Source organism: Oryctolagus cuniculus, chromosome 9, assembly GCF_964237555.1.
Source record: "Oryctolagus cuniculus chromosome 9, mOryCun1.1, whole genome shotgun sequence".
Lineage (NCBI taxonomy): Eukaryota > Metazoa > Chordata > Mammalia > Lagomorpha > Leporidae > Oryctolagus > Oryctolagus cuniculus.
Window position 1 is genome coordinate 118740377 of NC_091440.1, and position 23562 is coordinate 118763938.

The 23562-nt window shown below is 41.5% G+C and overlaps 1 protein-coding gene across 11 annotated transcripts in view; it reads right to left on the bottom strand.

Moving 5' to 3' along the window:
- Window positions 1-23562, bottom strand: part of RECQL (RecQ like helicase) — a 53582-nt gene that overhangs the window by 23242 nt on the left and 6778 nt on the right. For all 11 annotated transcript variants that reach the window (XR_011379020.1, XR_011379018.1, XR_011379021.1 and 8 more), the window contains exons 3-4: window positions 4675-4872; window positions 2955-3134 (exon numbers count right to left, since the gene is read on the bottom strand). Coding sequence is in view for 3 of the 11 variants with exons in the window: in XM_070049468.1 (XP_069905569.1) it covers window positions 2955-3134; window positions 4675-4872 (378 nt within the window). In the remaining 8 variants the exon portion in view is untranslated. The remainder of the gene's footprint in view (window positions 1-2954; window positions 3135-4674; window positions 4873-23562) is intronic.

Genomic DNA, 23562 nt, shown 5'->3' on the forward strand with positions numbered 1-23562 from the left:
TTAAGCCATAAAGACCCCGCCCTTGTGAATAGCACCAGCAGCTTGAAACCCAGGGCTGCGAGGACATCTTCAGGAGAGAGCACAGCTGCCTCTCTCCTCTCCCCTCCCCTGGGACAGGGGCATGCAAGGTAGGGAACACAGGCTCATTACAAAGACTCTGGGGAAAGTGGCACACACAGGTTGCACCCACCCTGCTGGTAGGTGCCAGGTGACCCTTTCAGTACTTCTTAAACTATGAGTTGCCAACATTTAGATTAAGAAAATTAAGAGATTGAAGGCAGTGCCCTTCCCTTCCACTGTCTGTCATGAGAGGTTACAACAAGAAGGCACCATCTAGGAGAAACAGGCCCTCACTAGACTCAACCTGCTCAACTGATTTTGGACTTCCCAGCCTCAAAACTGTGAGCAGTAACTTTCATTGTTTGTAGATCACCTAGTCTAAGGTGTTTTGTTACAGCAGCTCAAACAAAGACAACACTGGATTTAAGATTCTCTCTCTTCCTCTCCACTAAGCCGTTCTTTTCCAGGATGTCCCACATTCATCAGCTCTGTTCCTCAACACCAACTCCGTTCCAAATCATTGCTATGTGGTCTCCACCAACTCTTTGGCTGAAATTCTTCTAGCCCAGGTTGGAAATGAGTCCCGTGTCATAAAACCCAGTGAACTTCTAAGTTCTTATATTTTATTTAACCTTTTGTCAACAGCATCACTTCTGACCACTCCTTTCTGTAGGCTTCTAATAACACCACACTCTCTGGATTCTCCTCCTACACACTGCTACTGCTTCTTGCTCTAGGAGCTGCTCTGGTTTCTCCTGTAGGCCTTCCTCTCTTCTCATTCCGCTTCAGCTAACAAAAATCACTCCCATGGCTTCAACGGCCATTTCCACACTAACAGGCACCAGCTTATCTAACTCAGTCTCTCTCACCCAAGCTCTACAACCAAACATTCTCCTACTCCAGAACAGTTCCTCCGGGATGTCTTTTGGTGTCATAAATTCATCATGTTCCAAAACGAAGTCATCATCTTTTGTCGCAATTCCCAAGTTTTTTCTCCAGTGTACCCTTTTCCAGTCAACAGCCTCACTATCTGTCCAAGCTTAAAATCTGGCATCGTTTTTTACTATACCCTTTTCCTCCCCCTCCCACCCAATAACGAGTCTCACTTAATCTACCACCGCCTAAATACTGTTGGAATCTTCCCAGGTGTTGGAATTATTTTTCTACACCACAAAGTAGTAAGTCTCTTAACTGCATAAAACCCTTCAATGGTTTTCTGCAAATCTACAGACATTTATAAAAGAGCTTTACAGGTGCCAGTGTTGTGGTACAACAGATAAAGGCACACCTGCCACCCTGGCATCGCATATGGGTACCATTTTGTGTCCTGGCTGCTCCACGTCAGATCCAGCTCCCTCCTAATGCATGGGAAAAGCAGTGGAAAACAAGCCAAGTGCTTGGGCACCTGCACGCACATGGGAGAAATGGAAGAAGCTCCTGGTTTTGGCTTGGTTCAACCCCGGCTCTCTCTCTGTAACTCAAATAATAAATAAATCTTAAAAAAATAAAAAATAAACAAACAAATAAAATAAAATTAGAAGTCCTGTGTAAAGGCATGAAAAAAACATTTTCAGACTCTTCCTGTATGTCTTACATCTACCATGCTGGAATTCCTCTGGTGACTGATTACACAACCCCATGCATGTTCTCTTGCTTTTGGATCTCAAATGTTCCTCCCCTGCATGAACATCCTTGCTTCCTCTCCTGTCCCTTTTGCCTGCCTACTTAGCCTTTAGCTCTAAGCTCAAGACAGCTTACTCTGAAAGCCTCTAGACTAGATGGTTGCCCTAATGAATTCCCTACTAAAATTTTTATCCCAAATTCATTGTTAACTGCTGAAAATTACCTGTATTCTCTAGACAAGGAGTCAGCAAACTAAGCATGGCTGTCTTACAAAGTTCGAAAGGAACACAGCCACACTCATTTGTTTGCATACAGTCTGGCTGCTTTCATGCTACACGGCAGAACTGAGTAGTTGCCACAGACTATATGAACCACAAAGCCTATAATATTTACCATTTGGCTCTTTAAGAAAATGTTTCGTGAGGTGGGCATTTGGCATTGTGCTTAAGACACCCACATCCCATTTCTAACGACCTGGTTTCTCCTCCTGGCTCCAATTCCAATTCCAGCTTCCTACTAATATGCAATCAAGGGAGGCAGCAGTTGATGGCTCAAGTACTTACAACCCTGCCACCTACATGGGGGAACTGGGATCGAGTCCCAGGCTCTTAGCTTCAGCCTAGTCCAACCTCAGCTACTGTATGCATTTGCAGAGAGAACGAGTAGATGGAAAATCTGTCTCTGCTTTCCAGTAAATAAAATAAATACATAAATTTTTAAAGAAAGGTAACATCTGTTGACCCCTAGTCTCTCCCCTAGTGACTCACCAGTTAGCAGCATCAGTACCACCAGGGAGCTAGTTAAAAACAGAGTATCTTGAGTCTCACATTCCATAGAGCCTACATATTATTGACTCCTCAGGTGAGTCTTACACATGGAAGTCTGAAAAAGCACCACTCCTCACTAAGTTCTATTAAAAACTAACCCCTGCCCATTCTGCATGTGGCTTACTACCATATCTCCAGAGCTGGACACTCAGCACACAAGCCACAAAGATCTGAGACTAGGATTCAGATCTCCCAATTTCTTTTCTAGTGTCTATTTCCAATAAAATGTTTTCAAATTACATTCCAGGAACCAGATAAAATTAATATTTCCATAACTTTTTAACATTTCCCCCTTTAAGTCCATCTTTTAATATTTACTAACATAGAGATAAAACAAAAGTACCCTTGTTTTTTTCACAGGTATGGCTAAAAATTACTTTTCAAAGAATTAAACTACATGAAGACAAATCATTTGACCTTAAAATTATCTTCACTAACACATACCATCTGAACACAATGCTGGTAACTGGTAACATAAGCTCTTTCCACCTCCTGTAGGCATAACAAGAAATACCTCCTTTCCAGCCATTGTGGCATTAATAGTTTCAAGCTGAAGTTGCCTGAACTTCTGGAGTCTAAAGGTATTTTGTAGAGTATCTTTAACTCTTCCAGACCATGGAAAATCTAAAAACAGGAAAAACAAGCTATAAATATCAAAATTATTAGGATTATATATGTGACAAAAACTTGAATGTGACAAAAATAAAAAAATACATAAGACTTTTATTACTTATGGCCCATTAAACTTTTGTAATAATTTTCAGATTAATATGTCTCACTAAGCTAAGCAAAACAAAAACAAACTAGATGATACATTCAAAGAAACACCATATCTTTATAAAAATATAAACTTTTGCTGGTTGAAAATTAACCCACATTGAAGATAAGGTGTTGGATCAGGTATCTGAAAAACCATGTGGGGGCCAGCGCTGTGGCACAGCGGGTTGAAGCCCTGGCCTGAAGCGCCGGCATCCCATATTGGCACCAGTTCTAGTCCCAGCTGTTCCACTTCTGATCCAGCTCTCTGCTATGGCCTGAGACAGCAGTAAAGGATGGCTGAAGTCCTTGGGCCCCTGCACCCACATAGGAGACCCAGAAGAAGCTCCTGGCTCCTGGCTTCAGATCGACACAGCTCAGGCCATTGCGGCCATCTAGGGAGCAAACAAGTGGATGGAAGACCTCTTTCTCTGTTTCTACTTCTCTCTGTAACTTTCTTTCAAATACGTAAAAGAAATCTTAAAAAAAAAAAAAAAAAAGAAAAAGAAAAACCATGTGAATGTTGATCAGGAATTAACAGCATAATAAAAACGTCAACTATCACAAACAAAGATAATTATCTGGAATGTTTGGTGTAAATATCTTGTTTCGAAAAGAATCACAGGAAAACAGTGACCACAAAAGCACTGCAATTCATTCTGGATTGAAACTGTCATGTTATAATTTACGACATACATCATGTCTGATTCTTTTCGATCAAAAGTGGTTTGTTTGGGACCGGTGTTGTGGCACAGCAGGTAAAGCTGCCACCTTCAAAACCAGCATCCCATATGGTCACAGGTTTGAGTTCCAGTTGTACCCCTGCTAATACACCTGGGAAAGCATCAGAAGATGGTCCAAGTGCTTGGTCTCCTGCACCCATGTGGGAAACCCAGAAGAAGCTCCTGGCTCCTTGCTTTGGATCGGCCCAGCTCTGGCCATTGAGGCTGTTTGAGGAGTGAACCAGCAGATGGAAGACCTCTCTGTCTCTCCGTTACTCTGCCTCTCAAATAAATAAATAAATAAATAACTCTCAAAAAAATAAAAGAATGGTTTGTTCACTAGGGCTGAAAAAATAACTAGATTTTGACAAGGAGTCTGGATAATTTTTTAATTACCTGTCTTTTTAGTTAAAACTTAGAAAATTTAGTCAAAATGCATGTTTTATTTTCCAAGCAGTGATCAATGTTGCTAGAACCATATTGTGACAAAGATTAAGTCCAAATAATAAAAGTTACCATTAAAAAGACTAGAGAATGCTGGTAACAAACGGCCTGTGAGCATCCCCATCCACTGAAGGAATGGCCAGTCTCACTTGAGCCTACCAGAAAACACACACCCATGTAGAATGACTTAATTCTAGTTTAAAAAAAGAAGAAACAAAATCAGTAAAGAAAAAAAAGCAAACCTTCTTTATTCCAAGTGGCAGGTGAAGAATCACACTCGTTGCTGGCCCCAGCACTGGAATCCTCTAAACACTGCTTTATTTTCTTTGTTAGGACTGTTTTCTTCTGAATAAGCTCTTGCTGCCTTTCCATAAGTTCTTGAATCTGAATGTCAACTGCATGTAGCTCACTGGTTATAGAATCCAGTTCCTCGGTTAGAGCTATTGGGGTGGGACAGGGAGGATATAAAATGAGTGGACAGAATTAATTGCAAGTTATATGTCGCTATAGATTCCTGGATTTTCTTTACCATTTAAACTACACACAAACTTAAAGGAGAATAGCAGAGTGCACAAGGACCTGGGTTACTCTCAGATCCACCTCTTACACGCCAAGTGATCTCAGGCAAAATACAAACCTGTACCTCAACTTTTCCATCTGCAAAATGTGTATAATACCTAATTGGCATAATATTGTTACAGAGAATTAAGATGACACATAAAAAGTTCTTGATGCTTTTATTATATTTTGATTATCATTTATTAATGACAAATGATATTTATCTTACTATGCTGGAAGAGAGGTGGTTCAAAAACCTCCCAGAAGAGTTAAGGAAATTAACCAGACTCTGAAACAAAAAGAAGCTAATTGCATAACTATTTAGCTATTACTTCATGAAAATATTCACAGTTAAGCTCATAAGGAGTTTTGAACAAGATGATTTAACAATTGAAAAGAGAAATGAGGTATACTATGAGAATTGGCACTACAATTCCATAATCACTAATTTACTACAAAGAAGCCTAAATGTATGATTCTAATCAATCCAAGCTTCAAAATGAGATTCTCTTTGACACCACTTCAACACAAACTAGGAACATTTTAAAGGTATCCTTGGTGTTTTTTAATGGATCTGCCTACATTAATCAGTATACAGTTTCAATGTCTCTCATCTCATGGCTATGGTTTAAAATAAGACTTCGTGGTGCTTTTTATCAATGGTACCGACTGCCAGAATTAATTTCCCTGCTTGATTCTAAGTTAGGCTTCACACAAGTGAATTCTGCATCAGATCTGAAATGTAGAAAGGAAGCAGCAACTCTGAGAAATGCCAAGATGGCAGAATAGGGAAAAGATGTACTGCTGTAGGCTAGGGGAAAACAGTATAAAAAAAGAAAAAGTGGAGAAAGTATATTTTCAGGGGAGAGTTAGAGAGAAAACTGCAGATCTGTATGGAAGGAGCAGACCGGCAGCAAAAAGCATGGACACAACACATGACCCCAGCAGCTAATAGCCAAAGTATCAGCTTTGGAGAGCAAGGTGAGATCAGACTGCAGCCGACCATGCTACTGGTGATACAGCCAGAGGGAGAGCCTGGGGAACTACACTGTCTTAGAGTCAAGCCTGGAGCCCTGAGGGGATCAGGTGACTGCTAATCAGAAAAAAAAAAAAAAAAAAAAAAAAACCATATGTTTCTCTCTAACCATCCCCCCAACAACAGCACCCGGAAACCAGCTTAGAGAGGGCAGGTACCATTTTGGACATAAGTAGCAGATCCAGCAGCTCTTACGCACACGCCCAGCAACTGGCAGGGACAAGACACCATCCTGAAAGCAGTATCAGTGGTAGCAGCTGAAGTGTGTGCATCCAGCAACTGGAGGAGAGAAGGAGCCATTCTAAATACCAGCTGCAGAGGCTTTTGAGTAAGCCCTGCAACCAGCGGGCAGAAGGCATCCTCCGCCTGCAGTGCTGGCATCCCATATGGGCACCGGGTTCTAGTCCCGGCTGCTCCTCTTCCAGTCCAGCTTTCTGCTGTGGCCCGGGAAGGCAGTGGAGGATGGCCCAGGTCCTTGGGCCCTGCACCCGCATGGGAGACCAGGAGGAAGCACCTGGCTCCTGGCTTCGGATCGGCGCAGCACGCTGGCCGCAGCGGCCGTTTGGGGGTGAACCAACGGAAAAGGAAGACCTTTCTCTCTGTCTCTCTCACTGTCTAACTCTGCCTGTCAAAAAAACAAACAAACAAACAAAAACGAAAACAAGTAGGGGCAGCAGCTGGCAGCCCTTGTACACATGCATGATGCAGGGATTTTACAAGAGGGAAAAACCCACGTTCCCCACTGACTTTGAGTCTGGTTGGGAGGACTAATGGCTGAGCACATACATAAGACTACGAGGTGCCCCCAGCCTCAAAACATATACAGGCTCTGGGGTTCAAACCACCTAGGCAGAGCACCCATAGGCAGCGGGCTCTGAGAACATCTCAGCCTCTCTGTGGACAGGATAGGCTAATGGGGCAAAGTGGGACTTCTGTACTCCATGACTGTGGGAGCCCGATGTCTGTGGGAACTCTGTGACTGCACTAGAGGGCACAGGATGTAGCTGAGTCTCTGGGAAATCACTGTGTACCTCCACACGTTCAGAGCTCCCTGACTGCCTGGGGTGGGTAACTACAGCCAGATATGTGCTCACACCGAGGACTGCACATATCTTTTGTGCAATTTATGTGGCAGCACAGGCAAGTACCATAGCCACTATGGGCTGACACCTGAGCACTGATCACCTTAGAAGAGAGGAGGTGAGGGTGTGATTATGCCAACAGATGATCGTGATCTTACCATCCTTTCCGTTAATAAGAGATCTACCATACTCAAATTGGGTGTCACTCTGGATACTCCCCACACTATAGCAGGAACCAGAACCCCCTGGCCATCCCAGCACACACCTCTAGGTATTCACTGAAACGGCAGACATTCCAACAAAGCATAGTTGAAAGATAAAAGCCATCAGAGGAAAAAAACAGTAAGTATCTTAATAAATGTCTAAAAATAAGTGCAGAATTTCAAGAAAAAAAAAGGAAGAAAACATGACCCCCCCAACACACAAAGGAATACAATACTTCAGTATTAGAATTTGAAGATAAAGAGATTGATGAAATGCCTGAAATGCACTTCAAAGACTAATCAGATTAGTCAGATTACTCAGAAGCAATGAGAAACAAATTCATGAGTTAAAGAAATCCATACTATGCCGGGGCAGGCGCTGTGGTGCAGCGGGTTGAAGCCCTGGCTGGAAGCACCGGTAACCCATATAGGCGCTGGTTCTAGTCCCAGCTGCTCCTCTTCCGATCCAGCTCTCCTTTGTGCCCTGGGAAAGTAGTAGAAGATGGCCCAAGTCCTTGAGCCCCTGCACCCACGTGGGAGGCCCGGAGGAGGTTCCTGGCTCCCGGCTTCGGATAGGTGCAGCTCCGGCCGTTGCGGCCATCTGGGGAGTGAACCAGCAGATGGAAGACCTCTCTTTCTGTCTCTACCTCTCTCTGTAACTCTGTCTTTCAAATAAATAAAATAAATCTTAAAAAAAAAAAAAAGGAAAGAAATCTATACATGCCATGAATGAAAAACTTTCCCATGAAATTGAGATTTTGAAATCAAAATGAGGGGCCAGTTCTAATCCAGCTGTTCTTCTGATCCAGCTCTCTGCTATGCCCAGGGAAAGCAACAGAAGACTGCTCAAGCACTTCGGCCCATGCTCCCGCGTGGGAGACCAAGAAGAAACTCCTGGCTCCTGGCTTCAGTTCGGCCCAGCTCTGGTGGTTGTGGCCATTTGGGGAATAAACCAGTGATGGGAGACCTTTCTCTCTGTCTCTCCCTCTTGTCTGTAAATCTACCTCTCAAGTAAATAAATAAAATCTTTTAAAAAATCAAAATGAAATATTATAAATGAAGAATTCAATATGTCAACTAAAAAGTACACTGGACCCCATGGAAGACCAGGATAAGTACCTGGCTTCTGCCATCGGATCAGCGCGGTGCGCCGGCCGCAGCGTGCCAGCCACGGCGGCCATTGGGGGGTGAACCAACAGCAAAGGAAGACCTTTCTCTCTGTCTCTCTCTCTCACTGTCCACTCTGCCTGTCAAAAATAAATAAATAAATAAATAAAAATAAAAAATAAAAAAATAAAAAAAAAGTACACTGGAAAGCCTTGACAACAGACTTGGTGAGGAAAAGGAAAGAATGCCCAAAGACAAATCTTTGAACTTTCTCAGACCAAAAAAAAAAGAGAGAAATTAGAAAAATTAAAAACAGTGTGGAGATTTATGGGATACTATCAAAGAACCCAACGTACAGGTCATAGGAGTTTCCACAGGTATGAAAAAAGAGAATGGTACGGAAAGACAGAAGTGAAATAATTACAGAAAACTTCACTAATTTGGAGAAATAAAGGAACAAGTAAGTACACAAGACACATAGAACTCCTTACAGACATGACCAGAAAAGAGGTTCACCATGACACCTTGTAGTCAAACTTTCAACAATAAAACCTAAAGAAAATATTCTAAAACGTGCATGAGGGGCCGACAATGTGGAGTAGCAGGTAAAGCTGCCGCCTGCAGTGCCAGCATCCCATATGGGCACCAGTACAAGTCCCGGCTGCTCCACTTCTGATCCAGCACTCTGCAATGGCCTGAGAAAGCAGTAGAAGATGGCCCAAGTCCTTGGGCCCCTGTACCCATGTGGGAGACCCAGAAGAAGCTCCTGGCTTCGGATCAGCACAGTTCTGTACGTTGTGGCCAGCTGGGGAGTGAACCATCAGATGGAAGACCTCTCTCTCTCTCAGCATCTCATTCTCTCTCTGCATAACTCTACTTTCAAATAAATAAATAAATCTTTAAAAAAAAAAGTGCATGCACGAAATACCAGATTACTTTCAGAGGATCTCCAGTTAGATTCACAGCTGACTTCTCAAAAGAAACCCTACAGGTTAAGAGAGAATGGAGAGACACAGTCCAAGTAGAAAAGAAAAAAACTGTCAACCCAGAACACTATACCCTGCAAAGTTCTCATCTATGAATGAATGTGAAATAAAGGCCTCCCATAAGAAACAGAAATGGAAAGAATTTGCCACTACTTGTCCAGCCTTACAAAAGATGCTTAAGGATGTGCTACACACAGAAGCACAGAAACACAGTTATTGTGAAGGAATGTGAAAGCAGAAAATCTCCCAGTAAGAGTACAAAGGAAATCCAAAGCAAACAATACGAATATTTACAGAAAAATGCCAGGGCCAAGTTATTACTTATCAATAATAACCTTGAATGTAAACAGACAAATTCTCCAATTGAAAGATACAAGCTGGCTGAATGGATTAAAACAAGACTCAAGTAGTTCTTATCCACAATAAACATATCTCACCAAAGATATACACAGACTGAAAGTGAAAGGGAAAGGAGCCGGCGCGGTGCCGCAGTAGGTTAAACCTCCGCCTGCAGCACTAGCATCCCATATGGGCACCAGTTCGAGTCCCAGCTGCTCCTCTTGAGATCTAGCTCTCTACTGCGGCCTGGGAAAGCAGCAGAAGATGGTTGAAGTCCTTGGGCCCCTGCACCCGCAAGGGAGACTAGGAAGAAGCACCTGGCTCCTGGCTTTGGATTTGCGCAGTGCCAGCAGTTGCGGCCATTTGGGGAGTGGACCAATGAACAGAGACCTTTCTCTCTGTCTCTCCCTCTCACTGTCTATAATTCTACCTCTCAAATAAATAAATAAAATCTTAAAAAAAAAAAGTGAAAGGATTGAAAAAAATATTCTGTGCTAATGGAAAGCAAAAAAGAGCAGGGGTAGCCATCTTAATATCAGGCAAAATAGACCTTCAGACAAAAACAGTTAAAAGAGACTTCATGAAGGGCACCACCTAATTTTTAAATGATCAGTTCAACAGGAATATGTGACTATAATAAATGTATATGTGCTCAATGCCAGGGTGCCTGACTATTTAAAATAAATGTTTATGGATATAAAGGGAGACACAGACTCCAGTACAATAGTAATTGGGGACTACAACACCCCACTTTCATCAATAGACAGATCAACTAGGCAGAAAATCAAGCAAGAAACAACAGAGCTATTCAACACTATGGACTAAATGGACATAACTGTTATCTACAGAACCTTTCATTTCAAAGTTGCCGAATATACATTCTTTACATCAGAGCATACAATTTTCTCTAGGATAGACCATATGCTAGGCCATAAAAGCAAGTCTCAGCAAATTAAGTAAAATAAAATCATACCATGCATTGTTTCTGACCACAAAGGAATGAAGCTGGAAATCAACAACTCAAGAATCTCTAGAACATATGCAAAAACATGGAGACTATATGTTCCTGAGTGAACAGTGGATCACAGAAGAAAGAAAAGAGAAATCAAAGAGTTCTGGAAATGAATAGAGACAATACAATATATAAAAACTTAGGGGATACAAAGTGTTAAGAGAAGAGTTTACAGTAACTGGTGCCTACATTATGAAATTGGAAAGACACCAAATGTATGAGCTATAAATGCATCTCAAGGACCTAGAAAAACAACAACAAACCAAACCTAAAATTAGTAGGAGGAAAGAAATAATTAAAATTAGAGAAGAAATAAACAAAATTAAAACCAAAAAAATTATACAAAAGACCAGTGAAATGAATAGCTGTTTTCTTGAAAAAATAAAAAAAAAATCAATACACCATTGGCCCAACTAGCAATAGCTACCAAAAAAAAAAAAAAAAAAAAGGTGGGAAAAGACCCAAATCAAAAAAACCAGAGATGGAAAAAGGAATTGTAACAACAGATACCATAGAAATAAAAAAATAATCACCAGGAATTACTACAAAGAGCTATATTCCAACAAATTAGAAAATCTAGAATAGATAGATTTCAGGACACACACAATCTACCAAAATTAAGATATGAACACACAGGAAACCTAACCAGACCAATAACCAAGGTAGAGATTAAATCAACAATAAAAACCTTTCCAACAAAGAGCCCAGGACAAGATGGCTTCATTGCTGAATTCTATCAGACATTTATAGAAGAACTAATTCCAATTCTTCCCAAGCTATTCAACACAACTGAAAGAAACCTCCCCATCTCCTTAAATGAAGCCTGCATAACCTTAATTCCTAACCCAGAAAAAGTTACAACAGAGAAAAAGAAGTATAGACAACTATCCCTGATGAAAATACATGCAAAAATCCTGAACGAAATCTAGCTAATCAAATCCAACAGCACATCAGAAAAATCATTCACCTGGACCACATAGCTTTTATTGCTAGTATGAAGGCATCATTCAACATTTGCAAATCAATAAATGATAAACATCACATTAACAAACTAAAGAACAAAAACTAAATGATTATCTCCATAGATGCAGAGAAAGCATTTGATAAAATACAGCATCCTTTCATGATGAAAACATAAAGCAAACTGAGTTTTGAAGGAATATTCCTCAACACAATCAAGACAATTTGTGACAAACCCAAGCTAGCACCTTATTGAATGGGGAAAAGCTGGAAGATCTGGAACTGGACAAGGATGCCCACTCTCACCATTGCTATTCAATATAGTCCTGGAAGTTTTAGCTAGAGCCATTAAGTAAGAAAAAGAAATCAAAAGGATACAAACTCAAGAGGAGGAAATCAAACAATCCCTATTTTCAGATGATATGATTCTATATATAGGGAATCCAAAAGACTACAGTAAGAGATTATTGGAACTCATAAGAGAATTTGGAAAAGTTGCAGGATATGAAATCAACACATTAAAAATCAATAGCCTTTGTGTGCACCAACAATGCCACGGGTGAAAGAGGACTTCTAAGATGAATCCCATCCACAATAGCTACAAAAAAATTCACTACCTTGAAATAAATTTAACCAAGGCGGTCAAAGATCTTTACAATGAAAATTACAAGATATTAAAGAAAAATAGAAGACACAAAAAGAAAAATCTCCCATGCTCATGGACTGGAAGAATTAATATCATCAAAATTTCCATACTATTGAAAGCAATTTACAGATTCAATGCAATCCCAACCAAAATACCAATAGCCATCTTCACAGATCTAGAAAAAAAAAAATGATGCTAAAATTCATTTGGAAACACAAGAGAACATGAATAGCTAAAGCAATCTTATAAAACAAAAAACAAAGCTGGACGCATCACAATACCAGATTTCAAGACATGCTACAGAGCAGTTGCAATCAAAACGTTCTCGTACTAGCAAAAAAAAAGACATGTAGAAGAATGAAACACATTAGAAGCTCCAGAAATCAATCCACACACCTATGATCAACTTATCCTTGATAAAGGAGCTAAAATTAATCCCTGGATCAAGGACAGTCTCTTCAACAAATGGTACTGGGACAACCAGATCTCTATATACAGAACCATGAAACAAGACCCCAATCTTACACCTTATACAAAAATCCACTCAAATGGATTAAGGATTTAAATCTACAACCTGATACCATCAAATTCTTAAAGAACATTAGGTAAACTCTGCTAGACATTGGTATAGGCAAAGACTTCTTGGAAAAGAGCCAAGAAGCACAGGCAATCAAAGCTAAACTTGTCAAATGAAATTACATCAAGTTGAGAAGCTTCTTCACTGCCAAAATAAAACCACTCAGTAACATGAAGAACAACCAATGGAATGGGAGAAAATATCTGCAAATTCTGTCAGTGATAAAGGATTAATATCTAGAATCTACAAAGAGCTCAAGAAACATAACAACAACAAAGCAAAGAATCCAGTTAAGGAATGGACAAAAAAAACTTGAACAGTCATTTTTCAAGAAAGTCAAATGGCCAACAGACACTTGAGAAAATGCTGAGGATCACTAGCCATCAATTTGATTTGAAATGCAAATCAAAACCTCAACAAGGTTTCACCTCACCTGATGAATGGCTATCATCCTATATCAAAAATAATAAATGCTGATGAGGAGATGGGGACAAAGGTACTCCAGTATACTGTTAGTGGAAATGTAAACTAGCACAACCATTAAGGAAGACAGTATGGAGATTCATCAGAAATTCGAAAATAGATCTACCATGCGACCCAGCCATCCCACTCCTGTGAATTTACCCAAATGAAGTGAAATCAGTATAGGAAAGAGTTTTTTGTACCCCCATGTTTATAGCAGCTCAATTCACCATAGCTAAGATATGGAATCAACCCAGATGTTCATCAACTGATGACTGGATAAAGAAATTATGGTATATATACACTATGGAATACTATTCAGGAATTAAAAAAACAAAATTCTACCTCTTAAAACAGATGCAACTGGAAAGCATTATACATAGGGAAAGAGGCCAGTCCCAAAAAGACAAATACCATATGTTTTCCTTGATCTGTGGTAATTTATAGGGAGCCTAAAAGGTAATATATGAGTGAAATTATCATTTTGATATCAGATGATTGTTTACAGCCCTTGTCTCAACTGTTGAGGAAATGTATTTTTTTCTTCACACTATTTGCTGAGCACTTCAAGTGTAGGGTGAATCTTATAAAGTAAACTGAAAATAGATCTTAGTAAAAATTAAGGGTGAGAATAGTAGAGGGAGGAGAAAGAAAGGTGGGAACAGGAGGGAGGGTAGAGTGGAAAGTATCATTATGTTCCTGAATCTGTATATATGAAATACATGGGAGTTGTATATATTAAATAAAATTTCAAAAGTCTAAAAATTAAGAACCATTTTAAAAATAAAGAAATGAAGCAGCAACAAAGTTTGTTTCGAGGGTTAGTATAAGGTCAGAGGCTATTGAAGTTCACTCAATATTGTCAGGATCTGCTCTCTAACCTTGTAGGTTTGGGACATAAGCCATTTCCTCAAGCTCCTAGTACACTGGGGGCCCACAGTTTCTTTGGCTTTTCTTAGTCTTGGCTAGGTTTGTTTACAACTTTCTGCGGCAAGTACACCAGATGTTTAGCTAGACCCCAGCACCCTGAAAGTCAGATCCCTGAGGGTGATGACATACTGACACAAATCCTAGTGACAAGTAGATTCTAAATTTGTCCTTTATGAGTTTCAGCTCATCCTTGTCAATTCCAACTCACCCTTCCCTTTTTGCACCCATTTCCTTGCTTACTGCTGCTGCTGCCACGTTTAGGACCAAAAACCAACCCAGGTTCAGCTGGTTAAGCAGTTTCAGACCAAGTAAGGACTTCTCCATATAATAAATCTCTTATAGTACTACTAATGGTTCAATCTCCCTGACTGAACCCTAACCAATACAGAATTTTTGATCCAGAATTCTGAATTCCTTCCTGGTCACTTGGAATTGCCTTCCTGATCCAATTAAAGGCATTCATTATAATCTATGGGGAAGACAGGTGGCAGATTAGGGAGCAACGTGCTTCACTGGGCTAAGGATAAACAGTGAAAAGAAAAGTGTAGGAAGTGCACTCCAGGGGAAAACTGGAGAGAGAACCACACAGGAAGCCATATCAGAAGCCCCACAGGAAGAGGTGAAATGGTGTGAACCTGTGTGAACAGTATCGAGGTGCAGCACAAACAGGAGTAGAGCTGCGGGGGCAGAAAGCCAGAGTGGGCTACAGTTTGGAGATGGAGGTGAGGCCAGCTGCAGCAACCCGTGGTGACAGAGCTGGAGGGAGAATGTGGTATGGATCCAGACTGGAGCCATAGGGGCTGGCAGTTGCTGGCTGTTACCCACAGACCCAGTGGAAATGGAGGCAGATGTTTGATCCCCTCCCCATCCCAGCCCATCATCCCGGAACAATTCGTTGCCTGGCTGAGAGAGGACAGGCACCAGTTTGGATTAGGGCAGCAGGATCTTCAGAAGCCTCTGGGCACCCTCATGGCACTTGGCTAATAATGAACACCTGACTCAGTGCCACTGGCAGTGGTGAACAAGCAGCAGCATTCAACCAGTAGCTCTAGTGTGTGCCTGTGATCCAGATTCTTGCAAAAGGAACAGGTCTGTGGCCTCCAGAGTCTTTGAACCTTGGCTGGCAGGTGGCTGGGCAGTTATGAGGGACAGTGAGGCACTTACACCCAGAGCATCCCAAGGTCAAAACACCGAGGCAGCTCCAACTCCCTACTGACAAACTGGCAGTGCAATGGTCACACTGGCAGGGGGAGAGAACTTCTGGACCCAGTGACTAGGAGTCTTGTGTGCCAAGACCTTGGGGACTAGGCGGTTACATGAGAAGGTGTAGGGTGTAGCTGGATATTGAGTTCTACCACCCCCAACGGAAGACTGGATAAAGAAATTATGGGATATGTACTCTATGGAATACTATACGGCAGTATAAAAACAAAAAATTCAGGGGCCGGAGCTGTGGCACACTAGGTTAGTCCTTCACCTGCGGCGCCGGCATCCCACGTGGGTGCCGGTTCTAGTCCCGGTTGCTTCTCTACCAGTCCAGCTCTCTGCTGTGGCCTAGGAAGGCAGTGGAAGATGGCCCGGGTGGTTGGGCCCCTGCACCCACGTGGGAGACCAGGAGGAAGCACCTTGCTCCTGGCTTCGGATTGGCGTAGCTCTGGACGTTGCAGCCATTTGGGGAGTGAACCAAGGGAAGGAAGACCTTTCTCTCTGTCTCTCTCACTGTCTGTAACACTACTTGTCAAATAAATGAATAAAAATCTCAAAAAAAAAAAATGAAATTCAATCATTCGTAACAAAATGGATAAATCTGTAAAACATTATACTGAGTCAACTAAGCCAGTCCCAAAGGGACAAATATCATATGTTCTTCCTGATCTGTGACAATTAACTGAGCACCTAAAAGGAAACCTGTAGCAGTGAAATTTACAATATGAGAAGCAATGACTTGATCAGCCCTTGTCCTGTTGAAGAACAGCTTACTATTTTATTTTTTTACTATTTTCTTTTTCTATTTAATATCATTGGTTGAACTCTTTACTTAACAAAGAATTATTCTTTAGTGTTTAAATCCAATTGAAAATTGATCTCTGTTAAAAATGAGTGGGAACAAGAGAGGGAGGAGATGTACAATTTGGCACCCATTCCCTCAGACTTACCCCTAAGGGTAAAGCTAAAAACTTGTTATGGGACTCCAAATCCCATTAAGTTGGCAGGTCCCAATGCCATCTTACTAGTTAAAGTGATCAATTTAAGTGCATAAGTGATCATAAAGATAGGAGTAAGTGTCAAGTGGATCACATAAATGAGACCAAGTGCCTCTTAATAATAGATAGAATTAAAAGGGAGAGAATGACCCAACATGGGAAGTAGAACACACAGCAGACTCATAAAATGACAAATGCATTAAACAGCACTCTGGCCTCAGAATCAGCCCTGAAGGCATTTGCATCTGGCTAAAAAGCCCATGAGAGTATTTCAGGCATGGAAAGCCAAGACACTCTGACAAAAAATGACCTACATGAAAGATCTCTATGAGTGAGATCCCCGTGGAAAGAAGGGGCCATCAAAGAAAGAGGCACCTTTCTCTGAAGGGAGAAGAGAACTTCCATTTTATGGCCTTGTCTAAATAAGGTTGGAGTCTGTGAACTCAAGAGGCTTCCATAGCCTTGGCAGCTCATGACAAGAGCCTCAGATGATCACTGATGTCATAAATATGAGTGTCAATTGTTAAATCAACAACAGGAGTCACTGTGTACTTACTTCCCATATAGGATCTCTGTCCTTAATGTGCTGTACTATGAGAATTAATGGTAAAAATAGTCTTCAAACAGTACCTTATACTTTGTGTGTCCCTGTGGGTGCAAACTGTTGAAATCTTTACTTAGTATAGAGTTGATCTTCTATATATAAAGGTAATTAAAAAATGAATCTTAAGAATGGGATGGGGCCAGCGCCGCGGCTCACTAGGGTAATCCTCCAACTGCGGTGCCGGCACCCCGGGTTCTAGTCCTGGTCGGGTGCCGGATTCTGTCCCGGTTGCTGCTCTTCCAGTCCAGCTCTCTGCTGTGGCCCGGGAGTGCGGTGGAGGATGGCCCAGGTCCTTTGGCCCTGTACCCACATGGAAGACAAGGAGGAAGCACCTGGCTCCTGGCTTCGGGTCGGCACAGCGCGCTGGCCATAACACGCTGGCCGTAGCGGCCACTTGGGGGGTGAACCAACGGAAAAAGGAAGACCTTTCTCTTTCTCTCTCTCTCACTGTCTAATTCTGCCTGTCAGAAAAAAAAAAAAAAAAAAAAAAAAAAAAAAAAAAAAAGAATGGGATGGATGCAGAGGCAGAGAAAGCATTTCATAAAATGTAACACACTTTCATGATGAAAACTCTAAGTAAATTGGGTATAGAAGGAACACATTTCTCAATACAAGCAAGGCAATTTATGACAAACCCACAGCCACTGACCTACTGAATGGGTGAAAGTTGGAAGTATTTCCACTGAGATCTGGAACCAGTCGAGGTTGCCCACTCTCACCACTACTATTCAATACAGTCCTGGAAGTTTTAGCTAGAGCAATTAGGCAAGAAAAAGGAATCAAAGGGATAGAAATTAGGAAGAAGAAAGTCAAACTATCCCTATTTGCAGATGACATGATCCAATATATAGGAGATCCAAAAGATTCCACTAAGAGACGAGTGGAATTCATATAAGAGCTTGGTAAAGCAGCCAGATATAAAAAACACACAAAAATCAACAGCCTTTGTATACACAGAAAATGCCATGGCTGAGAAAGAACTTCGAAGATCAATCCCATTCACAAAAGAATCAAATACTACGGAATAAATTTAACCAAGGAGAGATCAATGATGCCTATGATGAAAACTACAAAACATTAAAGAAAGAAATAGATGAATTACAAAAAATGGGAGTATCTCCCATGTTCATGAATTGGAAGAATCAATATCATCAAAATGTCCATGCTAGCAAAAGCCATCTAAAGATTCAATGTGATACCAATCAAAATACCAAGGACATTCTTCTCAGATACAGAAAAAATAGTGCTGAAATTCATATGGAAACACAGGAGACCCCAAATAGCTAAAGCAATCTTATACAACAAAAACAAAGCAAGTGGTATCACAATACCAGATTTCAAGACATAATACAGAGCTGTGTTAATCAAAACAACATGGTACTGGTACAGAAACAGATGGACAGACCAATGGAACAGAATAGAAACTCCAGAAATCAACCCAAGCATCTACAACCAACTTATCTTTGACAAGGGAACTAAAATCAGCTCCTGGGGCAAGGACAGTCTCTTCAACACATGGTGCTGGGAAAACTGGATATCCATATGCGGAGCTTTGAAGCAAGACCCTTACCTTATACCTTACACAAAAATCTACTCAACATGGATTAAAGACCTAAATCTATGGCCCAATACCATCAAATAATTAGAAAACATTGGGAAAACCCTGCAAGACACTTACATAGGCATAGAGTTCTTGGAAAAGACCCCAGAGGCACAGGCAATCAAAGCCAAAATTGACAAATGGGATTAAATCAAATTGAGAAACTTCTGTACTACAAAAGAAACATTCAGCAAAGTAGAAAAGGCAACTGATAGCAAAGGGTACCCTAATCCACTGTTGGTGGGCATGGAAACTGATAAAGCCACTATGGACAATACGGAGACACCTCAGAAATCTAAATATAGGGGCCAGCTCAATGGCACAGTGGGTTAATGCCCTGGCCTGAAGTGTCGGCATCCCATATGGGCGCTGGTTCGAGACCCAGCTGCTCGTCCAGCTCTCTGCTATGGCACGGGAAAGCAGTAGAAGATGGCCCAACTCCTTGGGCCTCTGCACCCACGTGGGAGACCTGGAAGAAGCTCCTGGCTTCGGAGCGGCACAGCTCCGGCCATTGCAGCCATCTGGGGAGTGAACCATTGGATGGAAGATCTCTCTCTCTCTGCCTCTCCTCTCTCTGTGTAACTTTGGCTTTCAAATAAATAAATAAATCTTTAAAAAAAAAAAAAAACAAAGAAATCTGAATATAGACCTTTCATAAGACCCAGCCATCCTACTCGTGGGAATCTACCCAGGGGAAATGAAATCAGCATATGAAAGAATTATCTGCACCCCCATGTTTGCTGTAGCTGTATTCACAATACCTGAGGTAATCAATCCAAATGCCTGTCATCTGAAGACTGGATAAAGAAATTATGAGATACAGACACCATGGAATACTGCATAGCAATAAAAAAAAAACTAGTCATTTGCAACAAAATGGACAAAACTGTGAAACCTGATACTTAGTGAAATAAGCATAAATACCATATGTTCTCCCTTACCTGTAATAACTAATAGAGCACCTAAAAGGCAATCTGTAGAAGTGAAATTGATACTTTGAGAAGAAATGACTTTGAACAGCCCTTGTCTTGACTACTGGGGAAGTTTTTTTTTTTCCTGTTTTTTTTTTATACTATTTATTGAACTCTTATCACAGAGTTAATCATATAAGTATAAAGTTAATTGAAAATAGATCTTAGAAAAAATAAGAGTGGGAATAACTGAAGGAGGACAAAGCGGGTGGGAGATGGGGTAAGAGAGCAGGAACAGTGTTAAGAATCACCATGTTCCTTAAGTTATAATTATGAAATGTATGATGCTTATAACTGTAAAGCTATATCATTCTACACATTCCTATAGACATACTTCCAAGGGTACAATTTAAAAACTTGCTATGGGATGCCAAATCCCCGCAAGGAGGGAAGGGAAGCATTTTAAGTATTAAAATAATCATAGGGATAGGATAAAGTATCAAAGTGATCACATAGGTAGTATTAAGTGTTAAACTGAGTATACAAATAGGATTAAGTGTTTGATAATACTAATAGTTAGAATTAAAAAGGCATGAACATTCCTCATGGGAAGCAGTCCACACAGCCTACTCATATAAAGACAATCATTTAAAGCAGCACTCTCCTCAGAATTACCCCATAAGGCATTCTTGGCTGGCTGAAAAGCCCACAAGAGCATTTCAAACACGGAAAGCCAAGACATGGTGGGAAAAAAAGTCCTACATGAAGGACCTCTATGGGTGAGACCCCAGTGCAAAGAAGTGGTCATCAAATAAATAAATAAATAAATTTTAAAAAAGAAGTAAGAGGTCATCAAAGAAGGTACTTTTCTCTGAAGGGAGGAAAGAACTTCCATTTTGTTCATGGCCTTGTCTAAATACTGAAAAAGGGGTCTGTGAATTCAGAAGGCTTCCAGAGCCTAGGTAGCTCATGCCAAGAGTCTGGGGTGATCACTGATGTCATACAAGATTGTTAATTGTTAAATTAACAACAGTAGTCACTGTGCACTAACTTCCCATGCAGAATCTCTGGCCTCAAAGAGTTGCATTATTAGAGTTAATAGTAAATACTTGTTCTCAAAGATACATTTCGTTTTAGTGTATTAATTGGAGGATACTCTATTCCTATGTCTCATAATTTTCAGATATGCCTCTGTGCCCAACTCCATTGCTTGTTTCTTCAATTAATGATAAAACTTATTCCCAAAAAGTGTAATCACAAAAATTAAAAGAAAAATAAGAAAGGAAGTAGGAGGAAGGGTGGGAGTGATGGAGGGAGGGAAGATGGGGTAGGAAGTGTCACTATGTTCTTTTTTTTTTTTTTTTTTTTTTTTTTGATAGGCAGAGTGGACAGTGAGAGAGAGAGACAGAGAGAAAGGTCTTCCTTTGCCGTTGGTTCACCCTCCAATGGCCGCCGCGGCTGGCGCGCTGCGGCCGGCACACCGCGCTGATCCGATGGCAGGAGCCAGGAGCCAGGTGCTTTTCCTGGTCTCCCATGGGGTGCAGGGCCCAAGCACCTGGGCCATCCTCCACTGCACTCCCTGGCCACAGCAGAGGGCTGGCCTGGAAGAGGGGCAACCGGGACAGAATCCGGCGCCCTGACCGGGACTAGAACCCGGTGTGCCGGCGCCGCTAGGTGGAGGATTAGCCTAGTGAGCCGTGGCGCCGGCCCGTCACTATGTTCTTAAAACTTGTATGAGATACATGAAATTGGTTCCATTTATATAAATTTTTAAAAACTAAAAAGAAAAAGGCTTCCACAGCCTAGGCAGCTAATGTCAAGAGTCTCGGGTGATCACTGAAGTCATATGTAAGGGTGTCAATTGTTAAATTAACTATAGGAGTCACTGTGCACTAACTTTCAATGTAGGACCTCTGTCCTCAAAGAGTTGTATTATGTCCTCAAAGAGTTGTATGAGAGTTAACAGTAAAACTGTTCTCAAAGATTTATTTCATATAGTGCATTAAGTGCAGATAAATCTTATGTTTCATAAGTTTTAATTATGCCTAAGTGTCCAACTCCATTGCTTGTTTTCTTAGGTGCTTCCTTAATTAATGATCAAGTTGCTCTCAAGGACTTATTTTCTTTTAATGTATTAAAAGGAGGATATTCTTATGTCTCCTAAGTTATAGTATGCCTAACTGCTGGCAAAAGATGTATCACCTTGCGTGCTTCTTTGAAGTTAATTAAGTTTCTCAAAAAATAAAAAAAAAAAGTGAAATTAACTTCAAGATGCAATGACTGTGAACAGCCCTTGACACAACTGTTGAGGAACAGGTTTTTTTGTGTGTGTGCAAATTGTAACTCTTTACTTAGTATAGAGTTGGTGGTCTTCTGTGTATAAAGTTAATTGAAAATGGAGAATGAGATTGAGAATGGGAGAGGGAAGAGGAGGAGGGGTGGGAGTGTGAGTGGGAGGGCAAGACATGGTGGGAAGAATCATTAAATTCCTAAAGTTGTATTAATGAAATGTATGAAGTTTGTATTCCTTATATAAGATTTCTTTGGGGGGATTAAAAAAAAAGGTGGAAAACAGGGGTCAGTGCTACAGCAACATGGGTTGAACAGTTGCTTGCGACGCCAGCATCTCATACCCCATCAGAGTCCTAGTTATTCTACTTCCAATACAGCTCCCCGCTAATGTACCTAGGAAGTAGCAAATGATGGCTCTAGGACTAGAGTCCCTGCCAACTATGTGGGAGACACAGATGGAGTTCCTAGCTCCTGGTTCAGCTTGGCCCAGTGCCAGCAGTTGCAGCCATCTGAGGAGTGAACCAGCAGATAGAAGATCTCTCTGCCTTCAAATAAAGAAATCCTTACAATGAAAAGTAAGCCCCACCCCCCACTCTGCCCAAATCTGAAGGCCTGTCATCTTGATGAAATTTCTAGGAGTCAAAGGGTATAAAGCATGGCTAGCCCACCCAGGGTAAAAAAGGACTTGGGCCATCTTCTACTGCTTTCCCAGGCCACAGCAGAGAGTTGGATGGGAAGTGGAGCAGGTTTCTACATCTAGACCCTATTACCAGAGAGGCAGACAAAGCACAGAGGGACTATTTTGATTAGGAGGCCTTACGTACTAAAAAGTGGCCAAAAAAGCTGTCTGTTTTAAGTAGAGCCCTATATAAGAGGTAATGCTGCCACACAATCTTCTTTCACCATGGGGCCATTATGGCCCAACAGACTTGACAGTGCTTTTAAGTTTATGATCACTAGGGGTGCTATTAGACATTTCCGGCATGCAGATGAGTCAGAACCCAGATCATCAGGACTGTGGAGCAAAAACTATGTCATCCTCCACAGGTAACTATTATCCTCCTTTTGAGTCTCACAGAGAGTCAGTATTTCCTGAGAGCAAAAGGATATCAAATGGGTACTTAAAAAAAAGGGGGCGGGAGGCCAGCACTGTGGTGCAGTAGGTTAATCCTCCGGGCACTGATTCTAGTCCTGCCTGCTCCTCTTCTGACCCAGCTCTCTCTTATGGCCCAGGAAAGCACTGGAAGATGGCCCAAGTCCTTGGGCCCCTGCACCCATGTGGAAGACCCAGAAGCTCCCAGCTCTGGCTTCAGATTGGTTCAGCTCCAGCTATTACAGCCATTTGAGGAGTGAACTAGTGGAATGAAGTCCTTTCAGTCTCTCCCTCTCACTATCTCTAACTGTACTTTGCAAGTAAATAAATAAAAATCTGAGGGGCCAGCGCTGTGGCACAGTGGGTTAACTCCCTGGCCTGAAGCGCCACCATCCCATATGGGCGCCAGCTCTAATCCCGGCTGCTCCACTTCCCATCCAACTCTCTGCTGTGGCCTGGGAAAGCAGTAGAAGATGGCCCAAGTCCTTGGGCCCCTGCACCCACGTGGGAAGCCTGGAAGAAGCTCCT